The following is a 19,067-nucleotide window of genomic DNA, read 5'->3' as shown; positions in this document are numbered from 1 at the left end:
GATTTTTATAAAATTTTCACACTAATGATATGCCAATGGTTTTGTGTGCAATAAAAATCTGTACTTTAAAAAAAGGGCTAATTGTCTTCCTTAGTTGATATGCTGGATTTCTCAACTTACTTTGTCTTAAATGTTACAGAATTACAGACTGACTCAGATGTGGAAATTTAAAGTCATGTTTTAAGGAGGTCGATTTGGGGTTTTTTTGTGTAAAAACTACAATTGCAAAACTTTCCATTTTTAACCATAATTATTATGTAATATAAACCAACTCTAGTATATTTGAGAAGTTTCCAGAAAATCTACCATCTGGTTCCTTTTGGGGGCCATCTCAAAATACAGGTACATCTACTATGGGAATTCTCAATTTCCGCACTTTGAAGCAGATATAAAAAAAAACATGATAGCTATTTTCCTCAAATTGTTATTTATCATAGTAATATCATTTTCTACCTTATATGTGAAAAATACTAAATTCTACCAACTGGTTTTCAATAAGGGTCAACTCAAATTATCAAAATAAACCAAAATTTGCTATACTTTTACTTTTATATTATTTCTTATAACGTACTCCTACAAAGCTATATTTTATCGTAACGTCATAAAAGCACAATGGCAACGCTTACCTACTGAACGGAGAAATTGTTTAAGAAAGTTTTCTTTTAAAAATCTTAATATTTTTATCTTTTTTTTTTCTATTGTGTTCAATTTCATAAATAAGATTAAAACAATTTCTTAAACATAGGTAATCACAGATTACAAAGCTCACCGAGACGAGACATCACCCTTATGAGACTTCACCTTTATGAGACCACCTTTATCATATTAAATGAAAATCATACTTTATGATCTTGGATATTCATGGATTCTGTTTTGACACAATATCGTATATCATCTGATAAAAAATTGTATGATAATCATATGCTCATATGTTAATCAATACAATAATATAAAATCAAATATTGCATCCTATCATATTTACAACATATATCATATAATACAATAAAATACCATAATAAACAATGATGAAATATGATATTGTAACATATGATATGACATTGTATTTTGTTATACTTTCATGTTAAATACTGAAATCTGATTGGTTAAGACGCAGTTAATAATATTTACTATTACCCTCAGCGTTAGCAACGCACTTGGCAACGGGTAACATTAAAAAATGTTACATGCGCGAAAATTATGCGCGTACGGTTCGCTGTAGAATTCACGTTATTCCTATATAAAAGCAGTAAAATTTTCTTAAAAATTTTAAAAAAGACATTCAGTATAACAAAATAAATAGTGCCTGTTTGGGAGGATAACAGTTGAAATTGACACCCCTCGAAAACCATTGTCAACCTCCGCTTCGCGTCGGTTGACAATGGTTTTCTCGGGGTGTCAATTTCAACTGTTACCCTCCCAAACAGGCACTATTTATATAGTGTTATACGTTATTGAATTTGATCACATAATACAATATCATAATATATAAAACAATATTATATAAATAGTGCCTGTTTGGGAGGGTAACAGTTGAAATTGACACCCCGAGAAAACCATTGTCAACCGACTCGAAGCGGAGGTTGACAATGGTTTTCGAGGGGTGTCAATTTCAACTGTTATCCTCCCAAACAGGCACTATTTATTTTGTTATACTGAATGTCTTTTTTAAGAATTTTAAGAAAATTTTACTGCTTTTATATAGGAATAACGTGAATTCTACAGCGAACCGTACGCGCATAATTTTCGCGCATGTAACATTTTTTAATATTACCCGTTGCCAAGTGCGTTGCTAACGCTGAGGGTAATAGTAAATATTATTAACTGCGTCTTAACCAATCAGATTTCAGTATTTAACATGAAAGTATAACAAAGTATTATATTACAATATCATATTACATACATGTAATACATCATAACATTGAAACATATGATATTATATTTTGTTATACTTTCATGTTAAATACTGAAATCTGATTGGTTAAGACGCAGTTAATAATATATAAATAGTGCCTGTTTGGGAGGGTAACAGTTGAAATTGACACCCCGAGAAAACCATTGTCAACCGACGCGAAGCGGAGGTTGACAATGGTTTTCGAGGGGTGTCAATTTCAACTGTTATCCTCCCAAACAGGCACTATTTATTTTGTTATACTGAATGTCTTTTTTAAAATTTTTAAGAAAATTTTACTGCTTTTATATAGGAATAACGTGAATTCTACAGCGAACCGTACGCGCATAATTTTCGCGCATGTAACATTTTTTAATGTTACCCGTTGCCAAGTGCGTTGCTAACGCTGAGGGTAATAGTAAATATTATTAACTGCGTCTTAACCAATCAGATTTCAGTATTTAACATGAAAGTATAACAATATTTACTATTACCCTCAGCGTTAACAACGCACTTGGCAACGGGTAACATTAAAAAATGTTACATGCGCGAAAATTATGCGCGTACGTTCGCTGTAGAATTCACGTTATTCCTATATAAAAGCAGTAAAATTTTCTTAAAAATTTTAAAAAAGACATTCAGTATAACAAAATAAATAGTGCCTGTTTGGGAGGATAACAGTTGAAATTGACACCCCTCGAAAACCATTGTCAACCTCCGCTTCGCGTCGGTTGACAATGGTTTTCTCGGGGTGTCAATTTCAACTGTTACCCTCACAAACAGGCACTATTTATATAGTATAATATAGTATGATATTGTATGATACTGTATCATTTTTGATACATAATATGATATTGTATCATATGATACAATATAATTTGATACAACATTGTATCGTATCAAATGATACAATATTATGTGATAAAGTAAAATATTATATAAAACACTATTATATTATACATATTGTATCATATAATACAATATTATATCTTACAATATCATACAATTCAATTTCATGTGATGTGATAATATATCATATTATAAACCAATATCATATTATACAATATCGTATGATACGATATTATATAATATTACAGTATCATATTATACAATTTCATGTGATATATTTCTATATTACAGAAACTAATATCATATCATACAATATCATATGATACAATAATAAAGAATATACAATATTGTATCATAGGATACAATATTATATTTTGCAATATTTTATGTAATAGTGTCATGTGATAAATTAATAAATTAATAATACAATATAATATTATACAATATTGTATCATAGTATACAAAACTATACATTACGATATCATGATACAATATCATAACATAAAATATCAAAAAAATTGATACAATATCATATCGTATCATATAACTTTTTATAATATTACATATGATATTATATTGTATCATATTAAACAATATTGTTTTATACCATACAATACTATATCAAAGGAATCATGTTATATCATTTATCAACAAACACATCTATCTATCGAGCAGGTTTGAGTGAGATTTCTTTAGCATCCTTGATAATGGAGATCAGGCTCTGCATCTGAAGCAACCTCTGCGTTTCATCTATAATATAGTTAAATCAACTATGCAAGCTATCATCTATAAAACATGTGACCTGTTAAAAAAAAACTAAACCTCATCCAGCATCCGAAACCTATGGCTCAGATTCAGCATTCAAGCCTGTCAGGTGCATCAGTATACATAAGACGCATCTCCATGCAAGTTTGGTGAAGTTAGGACAAGTAATAACTAAGATATCATCATCAGAGGGCATAGCAATTAAAACCTTAACCTGCTCCAGCATCCGCAACCTTTGGCTCAGATTCAACATCCATGCTTGTCAGGTGCATCTGTATCATAAGACACACCATCCATTCAAGTTTGGTGAAGTAAGGACCTGTAATAACTAAGATATATTTTTTAGCATCCTTGATAATGGAGATCAAGCTCTGCATCTGAAGCTTCCTCTGTGATTCATTCATATTACAGTTTAATCAACTATTCAAGTTTGAAATAGTACTATTATCTATTAAACATGTGACCTGTTCCAAAAAACTTAACCATATCCAGCATCTGAAACCTATGGCTCAGATTCAACATTTAGGCCTGTCAGGTGCATCAGTATCATAAGACGCACCATCCATAGAAGTCTGGTGAAGTTAGGACAAGTAATAACTAAGATATAATCATCAGAGGGCACCTGTTTCAAAAACTTTAACCAACTCTAAAAACCTTAACCTCCTCCAGCATCCGAAACCTTTAGCTCAGATTCAGCACTCAAGCTTGTCAGGTGCATCAGTATCATAAGGCGCACCATCCATGCAAGTTTCGTGAAGTAAGGACCAGCAGTAACTTAGATATTGCTATCAAAGGGCACCTGCAACAAAAACTTTAACCTGCTCCAAAAACCTTAACCTCCTCCAGCATCCGAAACCTTAAACTCAGATTCAGCACTCAAGCCTGTCTGGTGCATCAGTATCATAAGACACACCTTCCATGCAAGTTTGGTGAAGTACGGACCTGCAGTAACTTAGATATTGCTATCAAAGGGCACCTGCAACAAAAACTTTAACCTGCTCCAAAAACCTTAACCTCCTCCAGCATCCGAAACCTTAAACTCAGATTCAGCATCCAAGTCTTTGAAGTCCATAAGTAGGTCCACATGCATCATCCATGCAAGTTTGGTGAAGATAGGACAAGGAATAGCTTAGATACAGGACCTGCAACAAAAACTTTAACCAGGTCCGGACGCCGACGCCGACGCCGAGGGTATAGCATAAGCTCCCCCTGACTTCGTCTCGGTGAGCTAAAAAGTATAAATACACCGTATTTTACTAGATTCCACAAAAACATGTGTAATGAAAACTAGAGTCAGCCACCTTAAATTTTCTGTGTAATCCTTTAATATACAGCATTATGATAACAAAAATTTTCTAAATCATTTTTTAACTTCCTGAGTATATAGTTAATGTATAGCAATATAGTTTCACAGACTGACATAAAAGAATGACAGGTGTTTTAAAAGTGTTTGACACCATTTATTACTGACATACATGTATATATAACAATAATCTAACTAAACAATGAGTAGTGCCTCATATGGTAGAAGTTTTTTTATCTGTAACATTTTGTGTTTTAACAAAGTAAGCATTGAGTAAGGGGTCTGTTTACAATGTCAACACAGATGTTGAGACCCATCCATAATTACAGCAATACAAGATCTAATGTTGGCAGTGTTTCAATTAACATGGTCGGACCAAACTTAAGATTCAGTCTGTTAACAAGGTGACCACTGGCCTTGGGGCATGACAATATCTACAGGTACTTCTCAGCAGACTGCTACACAAAATGAATACACACAATCCACAGAATGAACTCTGTAATACTGGACAATAACTACCTCTCAACAGACTGTTACACAAAGTGAACACACACAATCCACAGAATGTACTCTGTAATACCCACTGTCTTCTTCTCTGTCCCTCCTTACAATGGGGGTTGTTCAGCTCATAGCACCATTAAATCAATTGTTCACATGGCTTTTTCACAGAAGAGGAACTCTTGCTAGTTCTGTACAAGTATTTCAAATTCAACAAGCCAAGCATTGATCCTCAGGTAGACATGGGCGGGGCCAGTGGGGTCATGGCTTCCTCCAGGTTGATGTGGGAGATAAATCTCAGACGTAAGGTCAGGGCCTGCCGGAAGTTACGGATGATCTTCTCAATCTCATTCTTCACACTGTCCCCCACAAACATGTACTTGATGTGGTATCTAAGTATGGGTCAAGGTCATCCAAGTAAAAAGAGAATTTATTTTTCTAGAATATGTATTGAATTAAACTCATACTTATACTCATAAAATATTGTTGGTGTGCCTTATAAATACAGTTGTAAAGGATACAGGAAGTCTGTAATTGGGTCAAGGTACCGGAGATGGTCACATGACTTGTCCACGTTGACCAGGATCTCGTAAAGCTCCACAACCAACTGCCAAAACAAGAAGTCAATATCTACACATACAGGCCACGAGGCTATAACACTTAGATGAGCACACTTTAAATCAAAGTCTTACTTTTCCACTATAAGCTACTTAATACAATAAAGTGAGACAGCGATTAAAAAGAACTTTCTAAGATTATCAGCCCAGAGCAAGGAGTTAATTAAAGAGTTAAAGCTCTAAATTCTGAATGTAAAAGCAAACTCTTGCTATGACCTTGACACGGATATATGACTGACCTCCATCAGACTGCGGGTCCGCTCGGAGTGGAGCCTCTGTAGGAACGGCCCCACCAGGTGGCACACGTACAGGAACTGTTCCTCTGTCTTCACCACTGGCTTCAGGTGGTCCCGGAGGAATCTGTAAACATCATGAGTTTTTAATTCATATAGATGCATCATCAATTTGGTAAAAGTTGGGAACTGTAACAAATCCTCACACACTGTGACTAGAAAATTGAAACATAAATCCTTTCACACTAAGTAAAGGAAATTTGTTTTACATTGTCAAATACATGTATATACTAGGCCTAAATAATGTTAGATAAATAAGGTACTCAAACATCAAGATGATATAACTGTTATACTAATACTTCAACACTGAGTTGAGATAATAGTTATCATAAGCTCACAAACTGGGCTGATAATACTTGCTAACTGAGCTGAGTTATTTGTAATATAAATACTCCCACACTGATCTGAGAGAAGTCCAACAGTGATCTGAGATCACTCACTCATTTAACTGAATATAAACACACATTTAGCTGAGAATAATCCCACAATGAGCTGAAAATGCTCCCACACTGATCTAATAATACTCCTATTCTGATCTGAGATAACACACGTGTTGAGCTAAGAATACTAACACACTGACTTAAACATAATCACACACTGAACTGAAAACACACACACAATAATATTAGAGTACTAACATGCTGATCTGATAATATTCACACACTGATCTGAGAATATTTACAAACTGATCTGAGAATACTCACATGCTGATCTGAGAATATTCACACACAGATCTGAGAATACTCACACATTGAGCTGAGAATACTCACACACTGATCTGAGAAAACTCATACACTGAGCTGAGATACTCACACACTGAGCTGAGATAGCTGTCCTATTCCTGCATGGTGCCACACTGCATGAGACAGGGCCAGTAAGTAGGTCATGTGTTGCTCGGCAATCACTGTCTGGCTGGTGGTGAAGTTGAACACCTGGAACGGCTGACACCCGCCCTGGACTGTCAGAGGCAGACTACAAATCGTCTCCACGATCTTGTTGTTCAAAGAGATCCAGTAGGTCTCCTGAAATACAAACATGAAATGAATTTTTATTTCCAAGATTATGCTGAAATTCCAACACTTCACCGTAATTGGTATCTTTGTTAACAATTGACAAAAATGGAAAAAGTTTTAAACTGTCTATCACTTACTTAACATATCTGACTGTCAAAGACTTGAACCAATGTTAAACAAATAGATGTACGGTACAGTCATGACAACTTATATCTGGATCATTAACTTGAATCATGTGACCTTGACTCATGTGACACTGACACAGCTAAGAGTACATGTTATTGGGCATTCATCAATTATATGACCTTGACCTTATGACCTATGACTTATGTGACATTTACCGGCAAAGCTGTGAGCACCAGTCCTACAGCATTCATCCATGACATGACCTTGCCCCTCTGTAGTTGAGTGGAACTCTTCATGACGACATCCAGCAGGGAATTCCCCACCACGTTCCCGGGGACAGGAAGTGCCATCAGTTCCACACAGGTCACATAGAGGGCATGGGCAGCAGGTCCCGGGAACTCATTGAATCTCCAGTCACAGTTAGGGAAGGGACTCTTACCGTCAATAGCTTACACAGGTCAAGGCAAACAGTGTCGTAGTGTAGACATCAATCAAACCTACTCATGAGCTAGACAGCCCACATTCTCAAATATTTCCCATTTTTGTTACACAACCTCAAAAATAGTATATACAAAGAGATTTTCAGAATGAAACATTGGCCCTCAAATGTTTTCCTATACAGTTAAACTTGGATATCTCGATCTTTGCAGGATTAATTAAAAACTTCCAAATATCCAATGGTGGGCATCCATCAAACTTACATGATGAAATTCAAGGTACATAGCTGATATCATATAAATAGTGCCTGTTTGGGAGGGTAACAGTTGAAATTGACACCCCGAGAAACCATTGTCAACCGACGCGAAGCGGAGGTTGACAATGGTTTTCGAGGGGTGTCAATTTCAACTGTTATCCTACCAAACAGGCACTATTTATTTTGTTATACTAAATGTCTTAATTTTAAAGAAAACTTAACTGCTTTTACATAGGAATAACGTGAATTTTACGGCGAACCATACGCGCATAATGTAACAATTTTTAATGTTACCCATTGCTAAGTGCGTTGCTAACGCTGAGGGTAATAGAACGGATTATGAACTGCGTCTAAACCAATCAAATTTCAGTATTTAACATGAAAGTATAACAATCCAAAATATTTCCCACTCAGGACCATTAATGACCCTCCCCCACCTTCTCTAATACATGTACATATTAAGAGATTGTCAGAGTTAAACTCCCAGCTGTTTACCTACTGAAAATATTACAAAATTAATCCAAACAATCAAAAGATACTGTCAACCAGTCTGCCAATGATCCGGACGTAGTAATCCAGATCTGGAACCCACTCCAGACTCTCTTCGTGGGAGAACCTTTGGTAGTCCTCTGTCAGGAACCAGGTGCTGGGCCGGATCTCCTGATGGGCATCTGGAACAAGATCGCAATCCAGGGAGTCAGAGTCACAGTCTGTCTATTGTTATAGTGATTGTAATAGTATCTACCATTCAATTAAAATGGGAGCTATTTGATTTTAGAAATTATTGTATTACTGCTTACACTTTTTACAGCTATAAACTTATTTTTGCCAAACTACACTTTCTTCACATTGGCTTTCTATGATGTTTTAAAACAGACTTTGGGCAATTCGAAGTTATAGTAAACTCCTTTTTATAGTGTCAGTGGGAATAAAAATACAAAATCCCACAACAAAAGCACAAAAGGCCCTGAGTAAAATGTGACAATAGCTAGGAGCCCCTTACTCCAGATGGTGGTGACAAGCCTGCGTTTGTAGGCGGCTCTCTGGACCAGGATCTTGTGGTAGTAGTGCAGCGTGTTGTATAGGTAGGTAATAGGGTGATCTACAACACAAAGGAACTCCATCAGTATATATAAAGTCTCACTGTCATCAGGTGATATAGCAATGAACATTCAATAGTTACAGATTGCCTTTCTATTGCCTCTTCTATATCATACGTTCATTATTCAGCAATGACAATGTCCCACTCACCGTGGAATTTGTACAGAACTCCCAGACTTTCCAGAATTTTCTCAAACAGGTTCAGGTTGTTGGTTGTCAGGGAGGGCTGCTCCAGGATTCTGTGTAACAAGATGTCTAATACCTACAGAACAGACAAAACACTGAGCATGAAATAAAGCTCCAATCTGTGCCTAAACCTGTCATTCAAATCCCAAATAGTTAGGCCAAAAAAAATTAATCATTAGTTTCTCGGGCCAAAATTTTGAAATTTTGATGAGGCAGGCAGGTTTTTTATTTTTATTTTTTTTTAATTTTTAGACAAAATTTACAATGACGGTAACTCATATTAAATGATATATTTGTGTACTCATCAGCAGATATTCATCAAGCTCATACATTGGCAAAGTTTAAACATTTGTTTTAATTTTTTCTTTTTAGTTTAAACTGTTTCGTTTCCTTTTATAAGGTTGAGTTTTTGCAGATGAACAAACAAGACAAATGGTTTATGCCCCTGTTTCATTTTGCGGCCCATCTTTCCCCTCCACAGTAAAAACAGAAGTCTAAACTGAAATAGGGGACTTCTTATGGCATTTTACTAGTTGAATTTGCAATATAATAATTTATCAAATAAAGCATTCATTTGGGGGTGTTTTCTTATCAATCTTCAGTGCCTTGGGGACAGAAATCAAGGAAAAGTAAATAAGTCATCATAAAATTCTCAAACAATACAAGTGTCCTTTATTCCTGCTTCTATGCAATATCACAGAGGCCTCAATTTCTGAAGATAACAAAGAAATTTCAGTGGTTGTGTTAAGAGGGACCAACCCGTAGCAAACTTAGTTTAGGGAGACTTCACTTCTGAAGTTCTCCCTCACAAAAAAATAGGGAGAAATTTGAGAAATCAGGTATACTTCTATTCTTTGACAATGGCATAATGCTAATGATAATACATCTATACACAGATTCAACCTTAATTTGAATTTGATTAGAAGCAAGTCAATTAAAAATAAAACAACTCCTAAAAAATTTAAAATCTTATCCAATTTTTAAAATTTAATTTATTATGTGTATTCAAACATTTTGTAGCTGAAATGTTTCGTAATTGTGTTGGCTAAATGACAAATAAAATCAGTCTATGTGTTTAAGTGTATTTTGGAGGTATTAGTCCAACCCTTTGACCCAATTACAACCGTCATATAGTTGGTTGTACAGAATTTTTTAGTTCAAGATAACTGTAGACAAACGGTTTCATGATTATTTTAGCACTAATATGGCAGAGTTATTAACTAATTACAAGTTACCAACTAATTGTAATATCAGTACCTAAAGTTATAAACTTTTCAGTGCACAGTATGTGGTTGCATCAACCCTATTTATAACCTCTGAAGATAAGATTGTCGCTAGTTATTAATCACAACAGGGGTTAACTTAGGCTATGAAAATATCTTTTGAATTAGATGATTATCATTTTTTTTTATTGCATTTGGAGTTAACTTTCACGATCATGAACTCAGAATACAGGGCAACTTCAACCTCTCTTTCTGAGGAAATTCTGGCGAAGTTACCGACCACAAAGTGGGTAATTATATTTACATAAAGTTGTATTTAGCCCAGGTAGCCCCCTATGTTGGTCACTGGGTAGATGTTTCAGATAAAATACGTTTTTCACTGACAGAGACAAGCATTCGTTCTGAGCGTTTGTTTACATAGATTCCATAGTAGAGAAAACCGATAATGATAAGATATAAAAAAAATCCGGAAAAATAACGATAAAAAAGTTCGATGCGGCGATGATTTTACTGATGCGGCGGTGCCTGAGAAACAAATGATTAAATTTTTTGGCCTTACCAAGTTACCTTGTTGTTAGCTAAAACTTGAATATTAGTTAACCCTGATTAAAAGGAAGATATTATTTATTTCAGTTCTTTTTATCACTCAAAGTTTTACTAGGTTTATCTTGATATAATTTAATTCTGGTTGTAACGGGGCATTTAATTGGATAAAAAAATTTAGTTAAATTTGTATAACCTGGTTTGCATGTCATAAAACATGTCACAATGCACCAACGTCAAAACGTGAATATATCATTTTCTAACAGATGGAACAGAACACTCACCGGCAGAAACCGGAGACAGACATTCCCGAAGTAGACAGGCAGGTACTGGTGCTGAATGGGACTGCCCAGGTCCTGGATACCCTCAAAGTAAAACTTCTCCGGGTATTTCTAACAATAAAAACATCAAATCTATTATATATAAATAATAGGGGTATTGATAGCAAGATACGAATATCTTTACCTTTATCTACAGTACTGAAGTGTTCACTAAGTCTTAGTCTTTCCGTCATAGCTTTGTCTTACAACATTCATGTATAAATAAGACAGTAGTCCTAATATGTATACACAGAGTGACTTACCCGGTGGAAAGCCATGTGTTTTTCATGCCAGTTGTTTTGAAGCCAGTGCTCAGGGGAATTCTGTTCAATAAAAAAATTAAGTCAGTGCACATAAACATGTAAAATGCTTTGTATCAATTTTAATTTTTCTTTGTCAAACAAATGGAATTAGGTTAATTTCATTTCTTATCAAAATTCCTTCTTTATCTTTCTTATGTACATTCCTTGGGTGAGAATTTTATGCATTCATCAACTGTCTAGACTCCATTGTTACCTCCTTGACAAATTCCTGCACGCGGGACTTGAAGTCCTGGGGCTTTAGGAGCAGCATGTGAATCAGGAGGTAGCACAGCCTGGCATCCTCATCCACATTTCTCAGGGCCTGCCCAAATAGAGCAAAGACATTACATTAAATAGACGGTCCACCCCTCAAAGCATAAACATTACATCAGATAAGGGGTCTACCCCTCAAAGACTATTCTAGCCCTGCTTTAGGGATCTAACTATTCTAGCCCTGCTGTAGGGATCTGACTATTCTAGCCCTGCTTTAGGGATCTAACTATTCTAACCCTGCTTTAGGGATCTGACTATTCTAGCCCTGCTTTAGGGATCTGACTATTCTAGCCCTGCTTTAGGGATCTAACTATTCTAGCCCTGCTTTAGGGATCTGACTATTCTAGCCCTGCTCTAGGGATCTGACTATTCTAGCCCTGCTTTGGGGATCTGACTATTCTAGCCCTGCTTTGGGGATCTGACTATTCTAGCCCTGCTGTAGGGACCTGACTTTCTAGCCCTGCTGTAGGCACCTGACTATTCTAGCCCTGCTGTAGGGATTTGACTATTCTAGCCCTGCTTTAGGGATCTAGCTATTCTAGCCCTGCTTTGGGGATCTAACTATTTAGCCCTGCTTTAGAGATCTAACTATTCTAGCCCTGCTTTAGGGATCTGACTATTCTAGCCCTGCTTTAGAGATCTAACTATTCTAGCCCTGCTTTAGGGATCTGACTATTCTAGCCCTGCTTTAGGGATCAAACTATTCTAGCCCTGCTTTAGGGATATAACTATTCTAGCCCTGCTTTGGGGATCTGACTATTCTAGCCCTGCTGTAGGGATCCGACTATTCTAGCCCTGCTTTAGGGATCTATCTATTCTAGCCCTGCTTTGGGGATCTAACTATTTAGCCCTGCTTTAGAGATCTAACTATTCTAGCCCTGCTTTAGGGATCTGACTATTCTAGCCCTGCTTTAGGGATCTAACTATTCTAGCCCTGCTTTAGGGATCTAACTATTCTAGCCCTGCTTTAGGGATCTAACTATTCTAACCCTGCTTTAGGGATCTGACTATTCTAGCCCCGCTTTAGGGATCTGACTATTCTAGCCCTGCTTTAGGGATCTAACTATTCTAGCCCTGCTTTGGGGATCTGACTATTCTAGCCCTGCTGTAGGGATCTGACTATTCTAGCCCTGCTTTAGGGATCTGACTATTCTACCCCTGGCGTAGGGATCTGACTATTTTAGCCCTGGCGTAGGGATCTAACTATTCAAGCCCTGCTTTGGGGATCTGACTATTCTACCCCTGCTGTAGGGATCTGACTATTCTAGCCCTGCTTTAGGGATCTATCTATTCTAGCCCTGCTTTGGGGATCTAACTATTTAGCCCTGCTTTAGAGATCTAACTATTCTAGCCCTGCTTTAGGGATCTGACTATTCTAGCCCTGCTGTTGGGATCTGACTATTCTAGCCCTGCTTTAGGGATCTGACTATTCTAGCCCTGCTTTAGGGATCTGACTATTCTAGCCCTGCTGTAGGGATCTGACTATTCTAGCCCTGCTGTAGGGATCTGACTATTCTAGCCCTGCTGTAGGGATGCAAGTACTTACCAGACACAGAATGAGCCGGTCAATAGTTACAATGTTGTACCGCCATACCATCTCATTCAAGGAGTCAATAGCCTGAAGAGAAAGATGAAAATTGTGCCCTTATTAGTTTATAAATTATTTGCACAAAAAATTGAAATCATAAACTATATTTGTTTTATTAAAAAACATTCAGTTACTGTTTACACATGTAAACTAAAAAGCTGACTTTCCCTTACCTTATGGAAATGCTGTCCTCCAGCAGAATTCAGATTGAGTTCCGAGACAATGTAATCAGAAAACGTCCGTAAATGTGCTGAGACAGACCGAGGTCCCAGGCGATCCAAAACCCTTAAGTTACATAATATAAGTCAATGTCCCATCTAAGCTTACATTCCTCTGTAATAGATCTAGTAACTTTCTGTGAGATATTTTTAAAAGTTTTGTTTTTTGTGAGAGAGGTACATGTATTGTATTTTATTACTTGTTGACCATGTAATTCTTTACTTAACTTACTTGTATGCTATGGGTGTTATTCCTCTATTCTCTTCCAGCAAATTCTTCCATATAATACTGAAAAACACCAAAAATCATAAACACTTAAGCTTGCTAATAGTATTCATAAATTTCACATACAGTGTATTCATCCAATCCTAAAATATATCACCCTATTAGTTGTACATACTGTTTAAAGTATTTTTTTCAATTTAAATTTTGTATCTGAGAAATCTACCATACTGAATCCACATTTAAAAATCAGTTTAACCTGGAAATCATTGAGACTGTAACCATTTAAAATGGTGTTCTCCTCTAACAGGAGACTACACAATATAACGAACATGTGTACTAAGATCAAAGTACTTTTAAGTTTTAAAAAACTTGTAGATCTAATCATGAAAATGTTGTACAGATATCCGATGGCCAGGCATAATGACATGAGGGAGCATTGTACTGTACTACAGAAGGTTTGTTTCAAAGTGAAATTAAATAATTGATTTGCATTTTCTCTTTTTTTTACTATAGACAGAATGCTGAAAATTGGTTCAAGGCCAACTCTTTTCTCACAAGCACCTTATCAGTGAAAAGTAAGAAAAAAGGGAGACAAAATACTGTATACAGGGTTATTCTCCTCTCATATAATTATCTCCCTTCTACACTTGCAAACCATTTTGCCCAGTCTTGAATTTCCCCCAGACACAGTTGTATAAAAAGAGAGACAATATGAGAAATTTGAATTCACTCAGTCTTTAATTTGCCTGCTGACGATGGCGAAAGGAGCAAAAATAAAATGGGGTCAAATATTTTTTTGTATACAGTATGCTTTGGGAAAAGATTTTACATGGAGATAATTTGACCTTGACCTTTGATCTTGAAAATTGGATGAAGGTCAGCATACTTCTCACAACAGGAATACAGTAGAGTCACTGCACAACCATTATCAACAGATATTTAATGAAAACAGGGTTGAGCCAGACTGACCAAGGGAATAGAAAATATGCTCTTGACAAAAATTTTACACCGACCTTGACTTTTGATCTATAAATTGAATGAAGGTCAGTATACTACTTACCACAGGAACACAGTGGAGGAGCCCTGCATGGAGAAGTGAGCTATGATGTCATTCTCATTGGCCATGGCTGTCAAAATCAATCAACAGTTAATTAGTATATGTACTATAAACAATGTCAGATTACAACAGTGAGCTATGATGTCATTCTCATTGGCCATGGCTGTCAGAATCAATCAACAGTCAATTATAGTATATGTACTATAAACAATGTCAGATTACAACAGTGAGCTATGATGTCATTCTCATTGGCCATGCATGGCTGTCAGAACAAATCAACAGTTAATTAGTATATGTACTTTAAATAATGATAATTTCAGATTACATTAGTGAGCTATGATGTCATTTTCTTGGTGCCTGTAGAAGTGGCTGTAATTGTCCTTATAAACCATGGATCAGTAACTTTACTCACTTTTCCACTTTTTATACTCGGCCTCCACGTTGCGTTTGAGCGTGTTTTTGTCGTCTCTGTGTTGGGGTTGGGCCTGGAAAAACTCAGCCAGACTCGGGGGGAAGTTAGCTAGTGTGTTGGGGGACCAGTTGTGGGGCGTGTTAGCCATGATCTGGTTCAGAATTTCTCTCGGCCAGGTGGAGGAAAAACTGTCCACACCTTCAATAAAAGAAAGTCTCTCAAAATGTATAAAATAAATTATTAGAAATCTACTCTCTACTATTCTATCATCTTTTATCTAGAAAATTTCAATGCATAATCAAGTCATTAGGAATTAAACAAACTTAATAGCACCGTTTAAATTAATATGAGTCTATACCTAATCTTTAATACTACAGTTCTGATTATTTGACAACACTCCTCTTCAAAAATACACTACATTTATCTGTATATCACATTTGACACAATAAAATTAGATCCTATGACTTGATTTATTTAAATCCTGACCTGTGACATGCATGGCCCGGGCTATGGTGAGGACCAGCACCCTGTTCAGTTCCTCTGACTCATTGGACAAGAACCCCGGCCTCCCTGGTTCATTGAATATTCGGGACAGCTGGGGTTGAACCTCAAAACTCCCAAGTCCTGTGATCAACCTGAGGGCTGTGCTTTCCATACTGAGGACAAAGTAAATAGACTAGAGAGGCAGCTAAAGGAATCCCGTAAGGAATGCAAGTATAAAGTTTAAAGGTGTCTGGAGATAAGGATAGAGTATGTAAGGACAATTTACAGCAAAATCTTGAAAAACCTTAAAGTTGAAAGAATTTCATGAAAAAATTATACATTGAATAAAATACATAGTATCATGTCATTGTATATTACCTACTACTGACCAGAGTTGCAATTAGTTTAGTTGACTTACCATAGCTGTAGTTGGTTCTGGTTGACTTACCCAGCTGTAGTTGGTTCTGGTTGACTTTAATACCATAGCTGTAGTTGGTTCTGGTTGACTTACCAGAGTTGAAGTTGGTTCTGTTTGACTTACCACAGCTGAAGTTAGTTTATGTTGACCTAACAGAGCTTTAGTAGGTTCTGATTGCCTTACTAGACCTGAAGCTGGTTCTGGTTGTGTTGTAGCTGGTTCCTGTTGTCTTACTAGAGCTGAAGTTGATTCTGGTTGACTTACCAGAACTGAAGCTGGTTCTGTTTTACTTACCAGAAATGTAGCTGGTCCTTGTCAACTTACCAGATTTGTAGCTGGTTCTGGTTGACTTACCAGAGCTGTAGTTGGTTCTGGTTGACTTACCAGAGTTGGAGCTGTTCTGGTTGACTTACCAGAGTTGAAGCTGGTTCTGGTTGACTTACCAGAGTTGTAGCTGGTTTTGATTGGTCTGCGGGGACTGACTGAGGTGGTGTAGGTGGCTCAGCAGCTGTATGCGGTAGTGGGGCTGTGTGTGGTGCAGGCGGTAGCTGAACATCTCCAGCAGTGTGTGGAGGATGCCCCAAGCATTGTGTGTGAACACAGTGGGCAGTAACTGACCTGTCAGACAATCAATCAACAGTCATTACATCTAATTACCCAAAGTTTGTCTGTGAAATTCTTCTACATTCTATCTAATTAAATAAAAGCCTAAATCTTGTAGCTACATCTTATATACAGTGCTATAATTATTAATTGTATAATATCCCTGCTAAAACAACAGGATAATAAACACTGCATTCATAGGCTATGTTATCAAAGGGAAGCCAAAAATTGTTCATGTGACCACAATAGCAATGTATTTGAAGGTTTCAAAAAACATTTTGTAATTCCAGGAATTATCATTCTACTAAAACTAGGTCAATTTAAAAAGCAAAAATAGTTCGATGAGGAAGTCATCTGCAAAGCCAATATAAAACCAGAATGAATTGTAAAAAAATTCTAAAAATAAATGTAATGAGAAAGTGACAGAATGATCATATGTGGGCAGATGGAATAATGGAATACAAGGTTAACACTTGATTCCGGAATTGTAAATAAGATTTAAATGGAAGAAAACTTTTATAAAGGAGTTCAAGGGGCCAGTCCTAGTATGGTGTTAAAGGGATAAAGAGTGCAAAAGTCAGCTATTGACAAGTACCTCACACCCCTAAACAAGTATCAGAAATCCTATTATATTATATGTTTCAATATTATATGCAAAGATTTGATCAAGCTAGTAATATGATAAAGAAAATTTTTCATTTTCTTTAACAAAAATATTTTTATACTCTGAAAGATAAAATGATAGAAGAAATTAATTAACAGATGTTCAATTTTAGTTCTTTTTTAGTTTAAAGAAGAAGTTTAAAGATTGAAGTTTATTCAATATGACACAATTCAAAATTTTAAAAAGTCAAATAATTTATATTGAGCTGCAATCAAAACAATAAAGATGCCATAGTTGAAATACATTTAGGGTTTTTCCTTCCCTTACAGATCAATTATTAAATAATCAAATTTTTTTCTGGGAAATCCAGGACATGGATTCCAACAGTTCAATATATCTCAAAATAGAAAATCAAGGAAGAATACAAAACAAATAACAAAAAGCAAGCAAATACATGTACATGTATATAATTAAAAAAAACCCAGCACCACATGAACTCTAAATAAGTTTACTTAACTCTTCAAAACTGAGAGAACCTTACAACAAAACTTACAATTTAAGATTAAATTAATCTATAATTGCCCATTTTTCACAAACTTGAATACGTTTCAACTCAATACATGTACAAGCAAAATATGAATATTTACATTTGCAAATACATTTCCTTATATGATCCTATAGAATAGCAAAAACGTACAATTCTATACGAACTTTTTCAAGACGTAACAATGTTCATAGCACGCGCTTATCGCTTGTTGCTTGCATTATTGTAAACATAAAATGTAGGTAATTTTAACAGTTCTGAACGATTTGTCTTTTTCAAACATAAAAACTAGAAAACTGACCTGGCAGTCAGGAAGGGCTCCGCTATGACAATTAATATAGAGAAGTGAAAAAAAACTTTGAATTCCATCCTCTTTATATTAACGATGAGAAATAAATGGGGTAAAAATAAAAGGGTGCAGCTCATGGAATGAGAGTTTAATTTGATTACATTTTTAAAAAAAATATGAATTTTTTTAGTAACAACTGTATTTTTAAAATTTCAAGATACAGACCCTGAAACGTGCTACTACACCTCAAAAACGAACCATACCGTTCCGTGCAAGAAACAAACCGTACCGTTCACAAAACAAAACGTACCGTACCGTGCAACTGGTGTAGTAGCACGTTTCAGGGTCTGTAATTCCTGAATGTCCAAAAAGTCTAAATAGTAACCTTGTATCTGCATAAAACAGGGATAACCTGATGTCTTATAAAAAAAACTAAATTAAAAACTAAATTAAATGTGTATTTAAAAAAGATTTAAACAGGTGTTTTATAAAATGCAAGCCTTCAGTGAATGCAAATACATTGTATCACCCAGGGTTGACCTCAACTTCTAAACAAACATCAGTTGCAGACAAAGGTGTTCATTAATCTTCATATGACTGATAGAGATAAGCCTCTAAATTTTCTGCAGCA

The 19,067-nt window shown here is 35.8% G+C and overlaps 1 protein-coding gene across 1 annotated transcript in view; it reads right to left on the bottom strand.

The window, feature by feature from the left end:
- Positions 1 to 5,478: 5,478 nt before the first annotated feature.
- Positions 5,479 to 19,067, bottom strand: part of LOC105318503 (mediator of RNA polymerase II transcription subunit 23) — a 35,318-nt gene continuing 21,729 nt past the window's right edge. The window contains exons 16-33 of the mRNA XM_034455522.2: positions 16,840 to 17,014; positions 15,982 to 16,151; positions 15,496 to 15,693; positions 15,087 to 15,153; positions 14,033 to 14,089; positions 13,756 to 13,867; positions 13,541 to 13,612; positions 11,936 to 12,043; positions 11,683 to 11,742; positions 11,384 to 11,491; positions 9,298 to 9,409; positions 9,050 to 9,148; positions 8,586 to 8,717; positions 7,568 to 7,800; positions 7,027 to 7,235; positions 6,160 to 6,280; positions 5,825 to 5,910; positions 5,479 to 5,695 (exon numbers count right to left, since the gene is read on the bottom strand). Of these exons, the coding sequence (XP_034311413.2) occupies positions 5,536 to 5,695; positions 5,825 to 5,910; positions 6,160 to 6,280; positions 7,027 to 7,235; positions 7,568 to 7,800; positions 8,586 to 8,717; positions 9,050 to 9,148; positions 9,298 to 9,409; positions 11,384 to 11,491; positions 11,683 to 11,742; positions 11,936 to 12,043; positions 13,541 to 13,612; positions 13,756 to 13,867; positions 14,033 to 14,089; positions 15,087 to 15,153; positions 15,496 to 15,693; positions 15,982 to 16,151; positions 16,840 to 17,014 (2,279 nt within the window). The 3' untranslated portion in view covers positions 5,479 to 5,535. The remainder of the gene's footprint in view (positions 5,696 to 5,824; positions 5,911 to 6,159; positions 6,281 to 7,026; positions 7,236 to 7,567; positions 7,801 to 8,585; positions 8,718 to 9,049; positions 9,149 to 9,297; positions 9,410 to 11,383; positions 11,492 to 11,682; positions 11,743 to 11,935; positions 12,044 to 13,540; positions 13,613 to 13,755; positions 13,868 to 14,032; positions 14,090 to 15,086; positions 15,154 to 15,495; positions 15,694 to 15,981; positions 16,152 to 16,839; positions 17,015 to 19,067) is intronic.

Source organism: Magallana gigas, chromosome 7 (genome assembly GCF_963853765.1).
Source record: "Magallana gigas chromosome 7, xbMagGiga1.1, whole genome shotgun sequence".
Taxonomy (NCBI): domain Eukaryota; kingdom Metazoa; phylum Mollusca; class Bivalvia; order Ostreida; family Ostreidae; genus Magallana; species Magallana gigas.
The sequence above is the reverse complement of the archived record's forward strand: the minus strand, read 5'-3'. Positions and strand labels throughout refer to the sequence as shown.